General features: G+C 39.7%; 2 protein-coding genes and 1 pseudogene across 2 annotated transcripts; 1 reads left to right on the forward strand and 2 right to left on the reverse strand.

The window, feature by feature from the left end:
- Nucleotides 1-377: 377 nt before the first annotated feature.
- LOC149823041 (21.7 kDa class VI heat shock protein-like) lies at nucleotides 378-2,535 on the forward strand. Its single transcript, XM_089981530.1, has 2 exons — nucleotides 378-720; nucleotides 2,141-2,535. The coding sequence occupies exons 1-2, from the start codon at nucleotides 402-404 to the stop codon at nucleotides 2,416-2,418; spliced, it is 597 nt and encodes a 198-aa protein (XP_089837656.1). The 5' UTR covers nucleotides 378-401; the 3' UTR covers nucleotides 2,419-2,535.
- A 1,351-nt stretch (nucleotides 2,536-3,886) lies between these two features.
- LOC149823042 (pentatricopeptide repeat-containing protein At5g50390, chloroplastic pseudogene) lies at nucleotides 3,887-5,966 on the reverse strand (annotated as a pseudogene).
- Nucleotides 5,967-8,449: 2,483 nt separating this feature from the next.
- On the reverse strand, nucleotides 8,450-12,409 carry LOC149823043 (uncharacterized). Its single transcript, XM_089981392.1, has 4 exons — nucleotides 12,277-12,409; nucleotides 11,197-11,382; nucleotides 9,876-9,915; nucleotides 8,450-8,748 (listed from the first exon to the last, which is right to left on the reverse strand). The coding sequence occupies exons 1-4, from the start codon at nucleotides 12,277-12,279 to the stop codon at nucleotides 8,666-8,668; spliced, it is 312 nt and encodes a 103-aa protein (XP_089837518.1). The 5' UTR covers nucleotides 12,280-12,409; the 3' UTR covers nucleotides 8,450-8,665.
- Between the last annotated feature and the right edge of the window lie 4,814 nt (nucleotides 12,410-17,223).

The raw sequence follows: 17,223 nt of genomic DNA on the forward strand, positions 1-17,223 counted from the left end.
CAAAATATAAATTTGTGTTATTTGAAATTACCACCGTCCATCACTTCAATCATCACCATCCATTGTGAAATAATGGCATCAGCACTTTTGGTGGGTCCCACCGCTTGCACAATGAATGGTGGCGATTGAAGTGATGGACGGTGGTGATTTCAAAACACAAAAAAAAAAAATGTCTTGTCAAATCACCTGATCAGTCCTGGTCTTTCACTCCACTTTCAATTTCAACCACAGGGAAAACTCTAGAGAGCAAATATTCCCTACTTTTTTCAAATGGAGCAGCAGAGAGAATTCATTCTTTTGCTTTACAAAAAGTTGGCCTTCATGGGAAAGAAGAGAGTTCTGCTCTGAAACCATTAACTCTTCACCATTCACAGAACTTAGAGCTAGTAGCTTAGGTGAAGATGGCAGGCCGACAAGCACCCGATATCCGATTCGAGAGAGACCGGGATCCGAAGAAATGGCGATTCTCGCTAACCGAGGATGCGTTTGAATCGATCAGCTCTCGAGGCAGTGATGAACTTCTGCAGAAGATCTTTTGTGGCTGTTCTATTTTCAGCCCGCTCTTGTTCGGGAAGTTCTTTGATCCCTCGGATGCATTCCCTCTGTGGGATTTCGAATCAGAGAGACTCCTCGCAGGCTTCCGCCGGGGCTCCGGTGGGTTTCCGGGTGTAGACTGGTTTGAAACAGAGACTGACTATGTTTTGAAAGCAGACTTACCAGGTAAGTTTTTGTATATTTAGTGATGAAGTCTCTAGTCCTACTGTAATGAAGTAGAGAGCTTGAAGTTTGTGAATTGGTCCCGGACCTATGGTTCCTCATTAGGGTCTGTTGAAGGCATGGTTATGGACTACTGAATCACTGCTTGACTTGGACAACTCAGACCCAACAAAGGACACCAAGCTGATGATTCAGAAGTCGGACATAACCAGGATTGGCCACATGTATTTGGGTTTGGTATCTGAGCAACCCGAATCCACTTATTCAGGTTTTGCCGGACCCTGATAAATCGGATCCGATATATGGTCAGCTCTGTCAAGGACTTGGGGTTTCCAAACATACTGACGGAAAACGTGAGTGCATTCAACTCCAGTATAGATATGAATAAAACTACAATGTTCTATAAGCAATTTTATTTCCGAAAATATAGAAACTGATTGGATTTGGATTTGGATTTGGATCTAGCAAAAGTCGTTCATTCCACTCCAACCCTGAGCCTTGATGAACTAACATTAGGTTCTAGCAGGTTGCAGGAATCCCTGGACACAACTTGATTTTGAGTCTCAAAGATTGCAGTGAACCTCAAGACTTGATTGACATGAGCTCCCTCACAAGATCAGTCTCTTCTTTTTCAAGGCAGTTTTTAACTTTACAAGCCCTGCTGAGTCAGCCATACAGGGGGCACCGATGCGGATAGGGACACAGTGTGAGAGTTGGAGACATCCCCCCGTCTCATGTTCGAAATCCATTGCGGGTGTAGCCTATCCATAAACATGGGGTTGAGTCGAATGAGTTAGGTGGCCAACCTTTAAGCTCAGTGTGATTCAAGCTAGTAGGAGCAATTCATGAATTTCCAGTCGGCTTTGTGAGACTTTCAAGTTCTCCATAGACCTAACCTGGTTCGTAATATGGCATCAGTCAGTTTGGTGAACCTTCCAAACTTTATGTAGACCAAGCCGAGCCCATTATCAATTGATTTGGCTTGCCGAGTAGATCAATGTAGAAATAAGGCAGCCTTTGTACTCATGGTTGGGTTTTGATGAGTCTCCCGATTATCTGAAGAGTCAGAAAGAACCAATCTATGTCACAGGGACACGCTTTAGGGTTAGTGTCCAGAGGACAGCAGCACAGGCATATTTCATATATTTTATATTTCGTGTTTTATTATGAATAAATATATTGTTACACAGTTATAACTGTCGAAATATGTATTCTGTATATTAAAGATTTCAAAAATCTGTCCCGTCATACTCTTCATAAAAAACACATGTTTCGGATCTCTCTCTCTCTCTCTCTCTCTCTCTCTCAACGTTGTAGTTCATGATCTTGGTCATGTTCCTGCAATGCCTGACCTTATCATCCTCATACAAGTTATTTTGGATGGTGAGTTGTAGCTCTAAACTTGTAGACTTCTTGGCATCAGGAGGAAAGAATACTGAACTTCAGATACGTGTGGAAGGAGGGAAGCTAGTAGAAATTAGTGGACAGTGGAAAAGGCAAGAGAAGGTTGGAGAAGATTGGCGATGCCAAGACTGGTGGGACTTTGGATATGTTCGCCGGCTCGAACCACCAGAGAATTCAGATCCTGGACAATTGGAAGCATTTATCGATGAAAACATTCTCGAAATCAAAATACCCAAGATTTCTAATGGTGAATCTCCACCAACAAATGCAAAGAAGGCTAAAGATTCAAATTCGTAAGTGTATTATCTAGTGGAAAAGAACTAATTTAGTCTTTAATAATAAAGACAAATTATGTACTTATGTTAATGATACTAAAACCAATATGATGCTACGTGATATATATGGAATGTGATAACTGGCTCAATGGAGATTGCTATCTTAGTCAAGGGATCTTGGTTTTAGATCTTAAAGGGGATAGCCTGCCCTGCAAAAAGAACTGATGAATATGATGGGAGGAAAAAAAGCAAAATCTTGGTTTTAATAGTGAGCAATAATGAAAATATGATATTATTTCTTTTAGATACAAAATTCATAGCAGCACTCTGCAAGGGCTTTTCTCAGGGTCAATACATCTTTGCATTTCATAGAAGATGCTATCATAGATTTTGAATTGCTGTACAAAGTGTAACACTGCACTAAGAGGAGATCCAGGGATCTCTTAACTGATCCATTATGTCACATTAACCAATCACACGACAGCATTCCATGGTCCACACAGCACTAGAATGCAGGCCCCACTAAAAATGCAGTCGTGATTGGCTGTGGCACATAAGAGATCAGTTCAGAGATCCCTTAATCTCGAGTACTGCACTAATGCTTATTTTGTGCCAAAGATAAATACGATGCATTATATGGCTCTACGAGTCAAACTTTTCCATAACTAAGACTTGGAGCATTTCTAGCCATGTCAAATTCAGGTGCTTCTTCTGATCTAGTTAGCCATTCTCACACTGGAAGACTGTGACCAACTCAAACAAAACCCTAGATAAGTCAAATGAATTTAACCCTTTTAATTCCGCCGATCACATTGTGGCTTAGGTTAACCTTTGAAGTGGCATAGGTCTTTAAGCCAAACAACAAGAGATCTATCGATACGAGATTAAGGTGGTTATGAGGCATAGTGACATAGCATAGTTTTATTACTGAATTTTGCAATTCATGAAAACTAATGTGCATCAGGAAAATGAATTGCCAAAATTTTCTCATGATTACAATAAAGAGAAAAAGAAATACATGTTTATTTTGAATAAGAATAAATAAATTTTCTTGAACTATTGTACATGTGAATATGATTTCTCAGAATCAGCTACATTCTTCCAAAATTAACACTTTTAATAAGATTGAACCAGACTAGATCCGTTGGCATGCCAAGAGGAATGTAGCAGGAGACTCTCAATCAGAGGTGGCATAGGAATTTTGTATTTCATGAATGAAGAGTCATGCAACTCAAAGGAAGATTTTACCTTTAAAAGAAGTCACATTGCCGTTTCACATAATGCAACAGAATTGTTGAACTGGATGCCATTTCATCCATCAACCATGCGTAGATCATGTGACCGCCATGATCCTATGACTCTTTGCATGAAAAAGGTGCCGGAGTCTTTCACAACCAATCACATTTTTTCATGTTTCAATGGGGTCTTTTCATATATCGAGAGTCATCTTGATTTGGTCTTCCTCGTGAGCTGTTTCAAGTGCATCAGCATCACCAGTAATCCCCACAAGAGCAGCTCCCATGTTTGGAATGGTGAAACTGGCTGGCATCTCTCACAACAATTTCACGTCCAGTGGCTGCAGATATCAACTTTAAGCCATTATGGCAGTCCCCACAGATGCGATGACTTTGTACCACATGCAGTGAAGTGGAACCTGGTGTACTTATCAGCCCAAAAGTAACAGCTAACTTTTCACTATGGAAAGCAACAGATTGCCGGTCCTGCTGCTCTTGTACATCAGGAATAAGAAAATCATCATTGGTAACATAACCCATCTTTGCTATTTCGTTTGTTAACAATTCTAGCTTTTGATATATCTCTTCACTTTGAGGATGAGACTTGCCCCCCAAAAGAAAACCATGAGGTCTTTTCTTTATCTCGATCCAACTGCATGCAGGAAGCAATCTTAAACCCCTTTTCCTTAAGGTCTCTCTAACCATTTCAGCATCCTCAATCCTCCCAGAAGAACCATAAATATTGAGAAGCACAGCATAGTTACTGAGTTTATTAGGCTCCATACCAAAAAGCTTCTCGGCAGAAAACCTGCCAAGCTCCAAATTCTTGTGAACCCTACAAGCTGTCAGCAAGGCTGCCCACATGTTCTTGGTTGGTTTAAAAGGGGCACCCCTTATCAAAGTAAATGCCTCATCCAGATGCCCTTCCCGGCCTAACAGTTCAATCATGCACGCATAATGCATGGCTCTCAGTAAGATTATAATTTCGACTCATCAACTCGAAATAGTGCCAACCCTGATCCCACAAACCAGAGTAACTACAGGCAGATAGCACTGCAAGAAAAGTTACATGGTTGGGACGGATTCCCTTACTAAGCATCAGCTCAAACAAATCAACCGCCTCACTTCCACAGCCATGGTTACCATATCCAGCAATCAGGGCATTCCATGAGATTATACTTTTAGATGGCATCTTGTTGAAAATATGTCTAGCATCTTCTAGCCTGCCCCACTTGCTATAGAAGTCTACAAGTGCAGTATTGGCGACAGTATCTAACCCAAACCCATTACGAATTAGACCAGCATGGGCTTGCCTAGCATGTTCATGAGAAGCTAATCGAACACAAAGTCTAACCACCATCGAGTAAGTAAAGTGGTCCATCTTCACTCCCACACGTTGCATCTCATAATACAACTCCATCGCCTTCTCACTGTACCCATGAAGAGCATAAGCAGCTATGATGGAGTTCCACCCCACCACAGCCTTCTTAGGCATCTCATCAAACACTATCTGTGCATCCTCAATACTCCCACACTTGCTGTACATATCAATCAATGCGCAGTGTATGAAGACATCTCTATCCATTCTCATCTTCAACAGACAACAATGGAACTGCCTACCTACAGAAATATCTGCCAACCCTGCGCAAGCACGAAGTACAGACGCAAATGTGCGCGGACTTGCGTCAGAAACTTCCTCCAACAACTGCAAGAACAACACCAACGCTTCCTCATAATCACCCGAATCAACAGTTCCGGCAATCATCATGTTAAAAGACACCAAGTCTCTCTTCGGCATTTCTTCAAACAGTTGGCGAGCGCCGACCACGTACCCAGATTTCACACGCACGAGGACCACCCTGTTCATCAAATACCGATCTGGCTGAAACCCACTTTTCATCATGTGCTGATGAACCCTTTTCACCTCTCTAAAGGACTTCAACCCCATACAAGCATTAATCAGTGACTCATATGTACTTCTCCCCACAACCTCACTACCCATCTCAAGAATTTCAAACCACTCCAAAGCTTCGATATATCTACCCAACAAAACAAGCCTCTCAATCTTATCGCAAACACTCAAACTCGATTCTCTAATCTGGGTTCCCCCTGAACCCCTTTCTACATCAAAAGTTTCCTGAATTCTTTTGGGTGTAGGCTTAGGTTGAAGGGATCTGTAAAGAGAGAAACAGAGGGTGGGTTTCCTCCTCTTCTTGGAGCCAAGACCGAACCAAGAGAAGATGGGCTTTCTCTCTATAGATGGTCGAGGGTCTACACTCAAAGAGAGCGATATAGAGTGCTCTGTGATGCTTGTATTGTGAACTTGCGCAAACATGGTGATCTATGAACAATTTAGCTCAGAAAAGATAAGGATTCTGTGGAAGGAAGAGATGGTAGGTACCTTGGAACCGTTGAAAATGGCGTTCTGAAGATTGAGATGCGAAAATTTCATGAGAAACCAGCCATGAGAGGAGGGAGAGGAGGGGTTTGGTGGTTTCATAGTTAAGAGAGAGAGAGAGAGAGAGAGACTCAAGGTATCCGCCGGAGAAACACTCGGCAGTTGCCTTGGTAGGCTCCGCGCTTGCTTGAATGTGAAATTCGTGATTAGGACGAATTCCTGTTTGGTTTGAGCTTTGATTTTTTTGGGAAAAATTTAGTTAGCGGCCAACCTTGTGCTCCTAATTTCAAATATAGGCCACATGTTTCTGAAATTGCAAATATAGTCAATTTTTTAATAACTGTCAAACAAGCGCTTGCATTTATTATTGTCCTTTAACTCATGTTAAATTATATGTCAAATTACAACGGTGACCTTCATCATTAAAAAGTTTATACTGTACTTTTTCTTTCGTTTATGAGGATAAGTTCTTTATTTGACAGTTTTCAGCAAAAGTTTGGCCCATATTTGAAATTTAGAAATGTGTTGCTATATTTGAAATTAGCGGCAAAAGGTTGGCCCTAAATGGAATTTTCCTTTGATTTTTTCAAGTTTAAGCTGTCGATGGGTCGGAACTGTACTGTCACATGGATACGATCGGATTCGATGGGCTACACCAGTATGGACACTTCCCAATGACGAACTCGGCGTCCAGACTCTTCCCCAGACCCAGCCCAGTGGGATTTGAATCTGGACAGACCCAACTAGGTTTCAAATGCATACATGATTAATTGGCAAGGGGCCCGGTCTTGGTGCTCCATATACAATGAGATCAAGTTGGATGTTTTCTCATCCCGGCCTGGATCCTACGGTTCCTACCCCCTTATCTTAAAATCCGTTTGCATGTAATATGGATTTTACTTGATAAGGGAGGCTAGAATCTTGTCCATTGGCATCTTTGACCCATGGCAGCATGGTTCAGCTGATCTCATCTATAGGGTCTGCTTCACCTAAAACGGTGTAGTGCATTTTTTCTTTTTGAAATTTAAAACAATGTTGCTATATTTGAAATTAGCGGCAAAAGGTTGGCCCTAAATGGAATTTTCCTTTGATTTTTTCAAGTTTAAGCTGTCGATGGGTCGGAACTGTACTGTCACATGGATACGATCGGATTCGATGGGCTACACCAGTATGGACACTTCCCAATGCCGAACTCGGCGTCCAGACTCTTCCCCAGACCCAGCCCAGTGGGATTTGAATCTGGACAGACCCAACTAGGTTTCAAATGCATACATGATTAATTGGCAAGGGGCCCGGTCTTGGTGCTCCATATACAATGAGATCAAGTTGGATGTTTTCTCATCCCGGCCTGGATCCTACGGTTCCTACCCCCTTATCTTAAAATCCGTTTGCATGTAATATGGATTTTACTTGATAAGGGAGGCTAGAATCTTGTCCATTGGCATCTTTGACCCATGGCAGCATGGTTCAGCTGATCTCATCTATAGGGTCTGCTTCACCTAAAACGGTGTAGTGCATTTTTTCTTTTTGGATTTATAACCCAAAGAAACCACACCCGGCACGACAACTTGGTCATTTGCCATTCCTATGGTCATCGTGTCGGCAGCGTAAAGCTCCGAGGCTAGAACCCCTGCCCCAAGGGCGTATTGTGCATAGTTAGGAATACATGGAACAGCAAAAAATCGTTAAAATGCTGAATACGTTGATTTTTTTCTTTTTTCAAGAGAGAAAACTGGGGTTAGGCAGACCCCTACCAGTTATACAACCATATCATTTGGGATTAGAACTTGCAACATCCCAACACAAGGTGACGTGCACTAACTGTTCCTGCCACACAAGCGGAGCCCCCCGTTGGTATTCTTTTGTAATCTTATTACTTTGAGCTGTGAGACAATGTAAACAAGCCAGCTCGAGCTCAACTTGTTTAGCTCAGAATCATTACCAGCTCAAACTCGAGTCAGCTCATCACAAGAATGAAGTGGTCTTGGCCTCTAAGGGGGCATTTGAATGCCATAGATCTACAGAGAAATCCACTGAATGGTTCAGGTCCCACACCTCAAACAAGGATCTTAGATCCAAGGATCTGAAACCCCCATTTACAGCTTAACACTCTCCCACATCCAAAACAAAAAACCATGAATATGACATAAGCCCCACATCAAATTCATCACACGAATCCAAGATCCAGGACATTGAAATGCATCCCATGACTTCAAAACCACCACATGTTTTCTCTTTCAGAAATGGTGCTTCTATTGTGGTACTGAAGCACCATAACTTATGGTGGTAGCACTTGATTTACACATTTAATCTCCAAAAACAGAAACTAACCTCTGGATCGTGTTTAACATGTTCTATTTACCATTTTCATAAGTTAAAGTTGGCAACAGTTAACTACCTTACCTGTTGTGAAATGCCGAGAAAGCTCAATCCAATCCCTTCAGAGCATATCAGCCTTGCAGATGGTTCAGGTTACAAACAGTAGCAGTGTTCTTCAAAGATTACATACAAAGCATGGTTCGTCCTCTCTGGACTTTCATCTAACAATGGAGGTGTGGTCATTGCAAAAGTACTGATGACGACAATGATGATAAAATATCATCTACAGTGAGCAATCTGAGGTAGTTTGATGGTATTTAGCTCAAGACAGCATCTGCTTCAGGTGAGTTACCAACATCCTCCGGTTTCTCAATGTTGACATCCTCAAATTCATTGTTATCTGAAGGAGGACAAGCAAAAGATAACTTCTACAGAATCAATGTAAAACATGAAGCAAAACAGAAGTATTGAAACAAAAGAACACACAGAACAAGGAGAAAACAAACCAGGGGCGCTTCATGGAGAATGCCAATTCTTTTCTAGGTACGGCAACCATGAAACAGTGTGTAGCGTGTGTGAATTTGCATGGACATAACCAGATCAAGAATCATACAGATGCTTCAGTTAAACAAGTTTTAAACTTAAAGAATGTTGGTAAACCAATTCCATGCCTTTCTCCCACATTCACCTTAACAACAGGAGTCAGAAGGATCCCATCAAAATATACAATATAAGATACCAAAAATTAAATAAGCTAGTAGAACACGTTATCTATCACAAATATCTCCAGCATTTTCAAATATCATGATACATGGAGATTTTCCAATACCCTGAGATTTATTATCAGTATTCAGTAGATTCAAATTTATCATGATATTCTTGGGACAAACTTTATAGGCCCTTGACTCGTTAAGATTTGAATATCTTGAATTTATCAATTTTTGTATTAACTTTCCAAAGATTCCAAAGATCTCCCAACGAATTCTCTCCCAAGATATTCCCAAAAACAATGTCTGTCACATAGATAAAAGTACATCCACCAAATATTGACAAATAGTTTTTCTATAATGAGTGAATTCAAGTCCAAACATGATATAAAATCATAACCTTTTCAGGAATTGCCTATAAAATTGTTCATGGACAAAACAAGATGTACATGTCATTGCTCTTTCCCATCAATAACATCTTATAGACAAAGATCAGTGCATATGAAATACCCTATTGAGCTTAAACTCGTTCTTATCAATAACATCTTATAGACAAAGATCAGTGCATATGAAATATCCTATTGAACTTAAACACAGTCAAGGACAGGATCAAAATAAAGGATAGGAAATTAAGATATTACAAGTAATGACTATAAAGTACATTGGAAGTAGTAAGAAAATCACACAAATCAGATATTTTTCCAGAATTTGAAAATATAGGCCATCATTTAATTACAGTGTCTGTGTGGCTTGTGGGAGTCCGTGTATCATGCCTCTACTTTTTTGTATATTTGAAGACAAAGAGGATATAAAAGACAACCTTTTCTCAGAGTTAATGCCACAATTGCATCATTTTCAACCTGCATGTGGAAATAGAAAAACTATGAGAACTCAATGTCAGGAAAAGTTAAAAGGTCAAAAATATATAAAATAAAGATCACAATGCAAATCCAACCATAGAGAGCAACTTATAAGACACTTAAAATTAAAATTGTGAGTCACAATTCTTCTAGATCATTAAAAAGGGGAAAATACAGTTACATTTCTTTCTAGAAAGGTAAAATGAGGCCAAACTAGGTAAAAAAACAAGCCTTCAAGAGACTGCCTTTGAACACCAGAATCTCAACTTTTTATAAATCATACTTAAAAAAATATCATTTTCCAAGAGAAGGTTGAAACAAATAAAGAATTGCAGGAAAAGAGTGAATGGGACACAAGCGAATGTTGGGTTGCTCTGAGCTTAGCATCAGATAGAAACAAAAGGTGCAACAGGACTTGCATACTAACCCCATACAGATGGGATAAGACTGAATGATCTAGTTTCTATTTGACACCTTTGATAATGGAATTGCTAGATTTGCTCAGACCTAACAATGTTTTGCACGAAGTAGAATAAACAAATGATAATTCTTAATGCTGATCACACATCAATTATCCAAAGCAGGCTGATGCTAATAAAAAGTTCTTTGAACCAGATTCTGCATAGATCTAGTAATGGCCGGTAGTAGCAAATGAATGTGACAATTCTTGGTTGGCATCTATCCAGTGCATGACTTTGTTTTGGAATCAAGCTCCTGCCTTCGATTTGGATTCGACTTAGAGTTGTGTGTGTATGCATGTGTGTGTGTGTGCGTGCGTGCATGTGCATGTGTGTATGTGTGTTCATGTGTGTGTGTGTGTGCATGTGCATGCATGCATGTGTGTGTGAATTCACATCCCTGTGTGTGTGTGTGTGTGTGTGTGTGTGTGTGTGTGTGTGTGTGTGTGTGTGTGTGTGTGTGTGTGTGTGTGTGTGTGTGTGTGTGTGTGTGAATTCACATCCCAGTCCAACATTATGCCAACAAAGCTACAAGATATTCACTCAGGATACATAAACAAGGTGGTTGCTTCTAATATGGAAGAGATGTTTTTGTCTTTTGTCTTTTTGGTGAAGTTCCTAGACAGATAAGAGCGTATTCAACAAAATAAAGTAACCAAAAGAAACAGATTGGCAGAAAATGAATGCTATCAGATAGTAATCCTGTATAACTTAAACGATGGCCAAAGTCACTTTATGTTATGCAGTAAGTGTTCCACAAATGTTTGGTTTCACATCACATAAAAAACATAAACTAAATATGGAGCTGACTTTTGGTCAGTACCTTCTGCTCAGCCAATGTTTTGGAATCATCCAATGTTACTCCAGTTGCAAAGAGAATTACCCTCTGATTACTAGCAGGCTGGTCAATCAAGGAATGTAGCTTTTGCTTCACGTTTAGAATTGTCTCAGTTGGATCGCATTGCAGAAAGTAGGTTGTCTTATGGTGCTTAACACGAATGTACATAGCCTGCATATAGCAAGTAGCCCTTACGTTTGTATGCAAGGAAATTAAGTAAAAAATCAAAAACCCACACGCAGTAAACAACACCCTTAGAAAGTACTTTAAAGTAAAATGATGCACTTCAATAAGACGGAGGAGAAAAAGTAAGTTGCATACCCACGACAAAAATATGAACCAGAAGCTAATGCAATGTATGAGCTTGGATATATTCAATATACTTTTAATATTTATGCAATTTGTAAATATGCATCAGTAGACTTAGAACTCCCTAATAAAAACCATTCCTGACTGTGGGTTTGTTACATATGAAACAAATATTTTGTATTAAACTATTAACAACAACCACCTAAATATTAGTTCATTTACAGAGTATTGTTTTCTTGATGCACCAATAAGATCCATGACTAGCTTCTTGGATAAGTTAAATCACCAAAAGCACCTATCAATCATCAAAAATATCATCTCCAAAAAGGACAAAAGAAACAGGAGAATCACATAAATTTAAACTAGCAGTGGGATGCACCCCACTTATCCAGATAAAGGGGATAAGCTTGTAAAATGCATTGTAGAATGTGAAGCACAAAGAAACATTATAGACCATACTATTTTTCTGAATAACGGGATCACCTACACACCCACAATAATGACTACTCCTTAGAGGGAGTTACTGGATGGAAGGATGTGCAATGTTTAATTACCTACAGCTAAACTGTGTTGTGAAGAATATCCTGAAATACCTTTTTTCAGTCTACATGTCTGATTAATAATGCAGATCAACAGTTCAGGGCCTTCAGGATTTACTTTTCTAACATTTTATTATAAATAATTCTACAAGAAAAGGAAATTGAACATAAAAGATGACAAAAGAAACAAAAAGGAAAAATATGGAAATTGAATCACCATTTTGCTGTGATGTCCCTCTGCGAGTGAGGAATGGGATGCACCCAAGAACTGACAACTGAAACACTCTTCCTCTGCACTTAAATTTCACAAAATTAGCTGAAGAGCTGTCGCCAGTACGAGCACAATATCCAACCTTCACATAACTAAAAAAGAAAGCAACCTTACGTTCATCAATAAGGAAATAGGACAAAAGGAAAATGAGAAAAATGAAAATATCGTCCTTATTTATATGCCCTATGAGGTAGCCATGAATTCGGTTTCAACCCAATAAAAGAACAAGTTCCAACATCATATTGTGACAAGAACACAGACATTACACGATTGTCAGCAAAATTTCCATGGAAAATTTAAGCCATTTCATGTATCATTCTCCAAAGAAAATAAAGTCTAAAATTATAAATAAAAAATTTTCAATTGCAGGAGCAAATGTTTGAGAGCTTACAACAATGGAAAAAATATATGCATAAAATACACATACTAATGAATATGATCTCCAGAGAGAGAGAGAGAGGACTCACGACCATAAAGAAATCGTAAAACATGATAACAGAAAAGAGAGAAACTGAAAACCAGTGCAAATAACAAAGTGGCAAGACGAGCCACAATTAAGAAGGCCATCGGCACTCAATCAAATTACACCAAATTGGTGCCTGAAAGTTCACAAATTCAATTCCACTAGAAAAAAGTTAGGAAAAAGAATAAAACCCATACAATAACAAGAAACCCCAAAATTGAACACTAATGATCCAAGGCATGTCAATCCATAACGAATGCAAATAACCAAAAAATGGGTAGGCAAGAAACAGAGTTAGCACTGAAAATAAGGGCAACCCGCAAAGCAAATCCAATCGTCCCATGCAAGTAATAGTCCAAATAGAAACCACATATGGGGTAACTAAGAAATAGGTATCACAGAAGCTGATTCTTATGAAAGAAAAAGCCATGCCTGTTCTTCTTGTGCCGATTCCAATGCTTCTTCTCGGTCGATTCCAATGGCAGAGAACGAATGGCCTTTTCACGAATATGAGAGAGAGAGAGAAGCGAAAGGGAAAGCCGGATTTTTCCCAGACACCCCTCAAATGATTGAAATCACATAACCCCTCCTTGTCCACTAGTCCCCCTCAAATGATTGAAATCAAGGTTCTGAAATTTGATTGCACATGCTGCCCCTCCTTGACGACTTTTTGTTTTGTATAACTGTTATTGAAGCTTGGCAAGAATCAAATGTTTTAGTTCATCTTTAAAAAAAAAGAATACATGTAAATATATAGAAAATATACTTATTACTACCCAACAAGCTCATACTAGACGAGCCGAGCCGAGTACATATGAAGCCTATTTTATGAGTTATGAACGAGTTTTTATGAGTTGAATATGAGCCTAACCTGTTTCCCAGACCTGTTGTACTTAAATATGTACAAAAATTAATTGTCAATAGGTGGCCGTAAAAAAGTTGTCAATGGGTAAAATCTAACGGTCACGTGCACATCATGATCAGGTATGGAGGTAAAATATAATGGTCGTATCACATAATTATTAAGTAAGCAAATGGCTTAAGCATTAATTTGGACTACAACTACAGAAGGCCTAGAGTGGTTCTAGCATTCATCATTATCAGGCCTTATCTACGTGAAACCATCATTACTATTATTATGCTTTTTAGGGTACCCTATTCTTTAACAAATTTGAATTTTTTATTAGCTTTAAATCTATTGTATGAAACACATCTAACAAACGATAATCACATTCAAATACTTTGGTTTGTCAATTTTGGGTTTGAATGTCCCATACTAAGTTCTACCATTTACTAATTGGATCTGCCTTGTAATTTTAAAACTATGCCGCTCCAAATTTTCTATACGTTAGGATTCGAACATGAGGTCCCTCAGTTATGAGTGCGACCTAAACCACCCAACTATCTCATTCTAATAGTTATGTCTTATGAACTTATGAATTTTAAAGGATATGGTTGTAAAAAGAACTCCAAACCTTTCTAAAATTACAGAAACCTCCATTTAGGTTATGCAAATTACTGCGTCTTTGACATTTTAAAATTACATAAACTTCCTAATGTCTTTCAGATTTACCAGAATCTCCCCAATTATATTCCAAAATAACCATAACCACGTTTTTTTTTTTGCTAGGATGAACATAAAATAACTTACTAAATCATTTAAACACCATGAATTTTTGAAACTTTACTTTTGCTATATGTTCATTTGAGCCACAACAATAATTTTCAACAAATTTTTTTTTTTAATATTCTGTATGCATTAGCCTAAATGTTGTAGTTTTCTCAAATCATGAGAATGCACATGCATGTTTTAAGGAAGATTTTTTTTTTGTCCAGCTATCAACCTTATTTTGCATTGAAGACATATGATAGATTTGTTAACACATCCAGTTGGGGTGATTTCAGAGTCTCTACACATATATGTTGGCATCCTACATTCTAGTAAACTGAATGCTGACCCGCTTTTTATTGCATGAAATGCTGTTTATCTGCATTATTTCCCCTTGAAAGAAATTTTTTTAAAGATATCCAAGTATCTCAATGTAAAACCCCCTCCGGCAAAGTGGCCAGAGGGGATAAGCGTTGAAAAAAAAATTAAAGGAAACAACGGTTTTCCTAAAAGGGGAAACCGCGTTCCAGAGGGGGTGAGGATAAACCTCACCCCCAAAAAATCCGCGGAGGGTGAGGGTTATCCCCACCCTGCGTGAGGGCTATAAAAGCCCTCACGCAGCCTCTCTCCACCGCATCTCAACGAGTGGCAGAGGAAGAGACAGAGAGAGAAAGGGAGCGGCAGGGAGTGGGAGAGAGAGGCACTTACCGGCGACGGCGGCAAGGTGAGTGCCTTCTTCCCCTTCTCCTTCTCCAGCTTCTTCTTCTTCGTTCTTTTTCTGTCAAAGCAAAGAGGGCCGACAGCCATGGCGGTCGGCGAATTTCAGAAAAATGAAAAAAAGAAGAAGATGACAACAGAGAGTGCGGGAAAGAGAGAGAAAGAGAGAGGATCGACCAGCCGAACGACGTTGGTGGCCGATCTCCCTGTCATCGGGGGGCGGCTGACGCCGGCTGCCGACCGGTGCCCTCTTGGGTACAGAGGAGAGGGTCGGCCGGTGGTCGCCCCCTCCCTGTAAACGAAAGGGGTTTGCCCCTTTCGGTTCTTTTTAGTAGGCCAGGGTTGGTCTGGGTGTGACCCAGACTGAACCGGGTCTGGGTGCAACCCAGACCGAGCCTGTTAAAAAGAAAAAAAAAAGGAGAGGTCGGTTCGGCCTGGGTGTGACTCAGACCGAACCGGGTCGGTCTGGGTCGCACCCAGACCGAACCGAGACAGGTGGTTTGGGTGAACCGGTTCAGGTCAAACTGGTTCAGGCCAAACCTGTTTGGTTGAAACTGGTTCAAGTGAAACTGATTCAGACCGACTCGGGTCTGAACCAAACCGGTTTGAACCAGGGTTCGAACCAAACAGGTTCGGGTCTGGATCTGGGTCATTAGTCCAAACTCAGTTCAATCTGGACTTGTCCTAAATCCAGATTAACCGGGTCTGGATCTGATTGGATCAGTCTTGGGTCTAGACCCAGTCAGGCAGATCTGGATCCAGCTAGACTATCCTGGATCCAGTCAGACAGATCTGGATCCAATCAGATTGTTCTGGATCCAGGTAGGCAGGTTCGGATCCAGTCAAACTGTCCTGAATCCAGTCAGACTATTCTGGATCCAGTCAGAATAGTATGGATCAAGTCAGGCCAGTTCGGATCCAATCAGACTGTTCTGGATCGAGAAGAGTTATGGATCTAAATCCAAACAGACTAAGTTGTATCCAGATCAAAAATGGATATGGATCGGATCGTAAAAAAGTCTTGTATGGTACCGAAATCCAAAATTTACGAAGATATCCATTTAGATACCCAAGATCAACTTAAGTAAAATGGACATAACTTTGCACTCTGAACTTAGAATCGAGTGAGGTTTGGTGCGTTGGACTCGTATTGTAGAGAGGAATCTACTAGTTTATTTAGTTCAGTAAAAACAGTGATGCGGAAATTAAGGTTTCTTAAGTAAGATTCAGGAAGGGTATTTTGGTAATTTGGTAAAAGGTTTTGTGAATTAATTCAAATATGTTGCTTTAATGACCAAATCCGACTGTTAGAGCATCTTGAGACTCACTTTCGGTGGAAGTACAGTGTTTTCACTTGAGGTAAGGGATATTATAAGTAATCTTAGATGTCAATAAACATTTTTACGTTGCTTGTTACTGTAATGTTATAAACTATTTGCATGATAGTTTTCGAGTGAGACCATGACATGCATAAACTTTCATACTTGACATTATGAGTAGAATTATATACATGTTTGTTGTGATATGCAAGTTAGTTTTGATATGTCATGCATGATGAAAAGAAATTCTATTGTGATTGCATGTCTAGATAATTCATTAATATCATGCATTGTGATGAGACTATATTTAGATTTGAGTCTCATTTAGTCTATTCATGTTGTATGAATGTATATTTTGAGATCAGCATGCATGACTCCTTAAATCCCGAAAGTGGCGACCTATGGCAAGGGCTACCTGGTTCACGACCAGAGTGCAGTCACCACGGAGAGTGGGCTGCCGGTGATTTAACGATGTAGAGACACTACATCATTGCATGCTAAGTAAGAGAGGTGTGAGTTCTAAGGTCATCATGAGATTAAGAATGAGAATTGCTGTGATCAGACATGACATCACTCGTGAGAGAACGAGTGAACTATGAATTTGAGAATATTGTTCAATGTGTGAACTTAGTTATGACTTACACTACAAGAAACCTGTGGATTAAAGATGACCTAAATCCCTTGTTAATCCGTCGCTAAATTGTTTAGCGACGGATGTCTTCCATCGCAAATTTTTCGATGCTAATTAGCGATGAAATATATATGTCGTCCATTCCATCACTACA

This window comes from Nuphar pumila, chromosome 11 (genome assembly GCF_984573655.1).
Source record: "Nuphar pumila chromosome 11, dmNupPumi1.hap1.1, whole genome shotgun sequence".
In the NCBI taxonomy this organism is placed as follows: Eukaryota; Viridiplantae; Streptophyta; class Magnoliopsida; order Nymphaeales; family Nymphaeaceae; genus Nuphar; species Nuphar pumila.

Bases quoted from the DNA above. Each gene is read 5' to 3' on its own strand.
- LOC149823041 (XM_089981530.1), top strand. From the start codon at position 402: ATGGCAGGCCGACAAGCACCCGATATCCGATTCGAGAGAGACCGGGAT. The intron at 721-2,140 runs GTAAGTTTTTGT...TCTTGGCATCAG, and splicing joins TTTGAAAGCAGACTTACCAG to GAGGAAAGAATACTGAACTT.
- LOC149823043 (XM_089981392.1), bottom strand. The intron at 9,916-11,196 runs GTACTGACCAAA...TTCCACATGCAG, and splicing joins AAACATTGGCTGAGCAGAAG to GTTGAAAATGATGCAATTGT. The intron at 8,749-9,875 runs GTTGTCTTTTAT...GTCCTCCTTCAG, and splicing joins GGCATTAACTCTGAGAAAAG to ATAACAATGAATTTGAGGAT.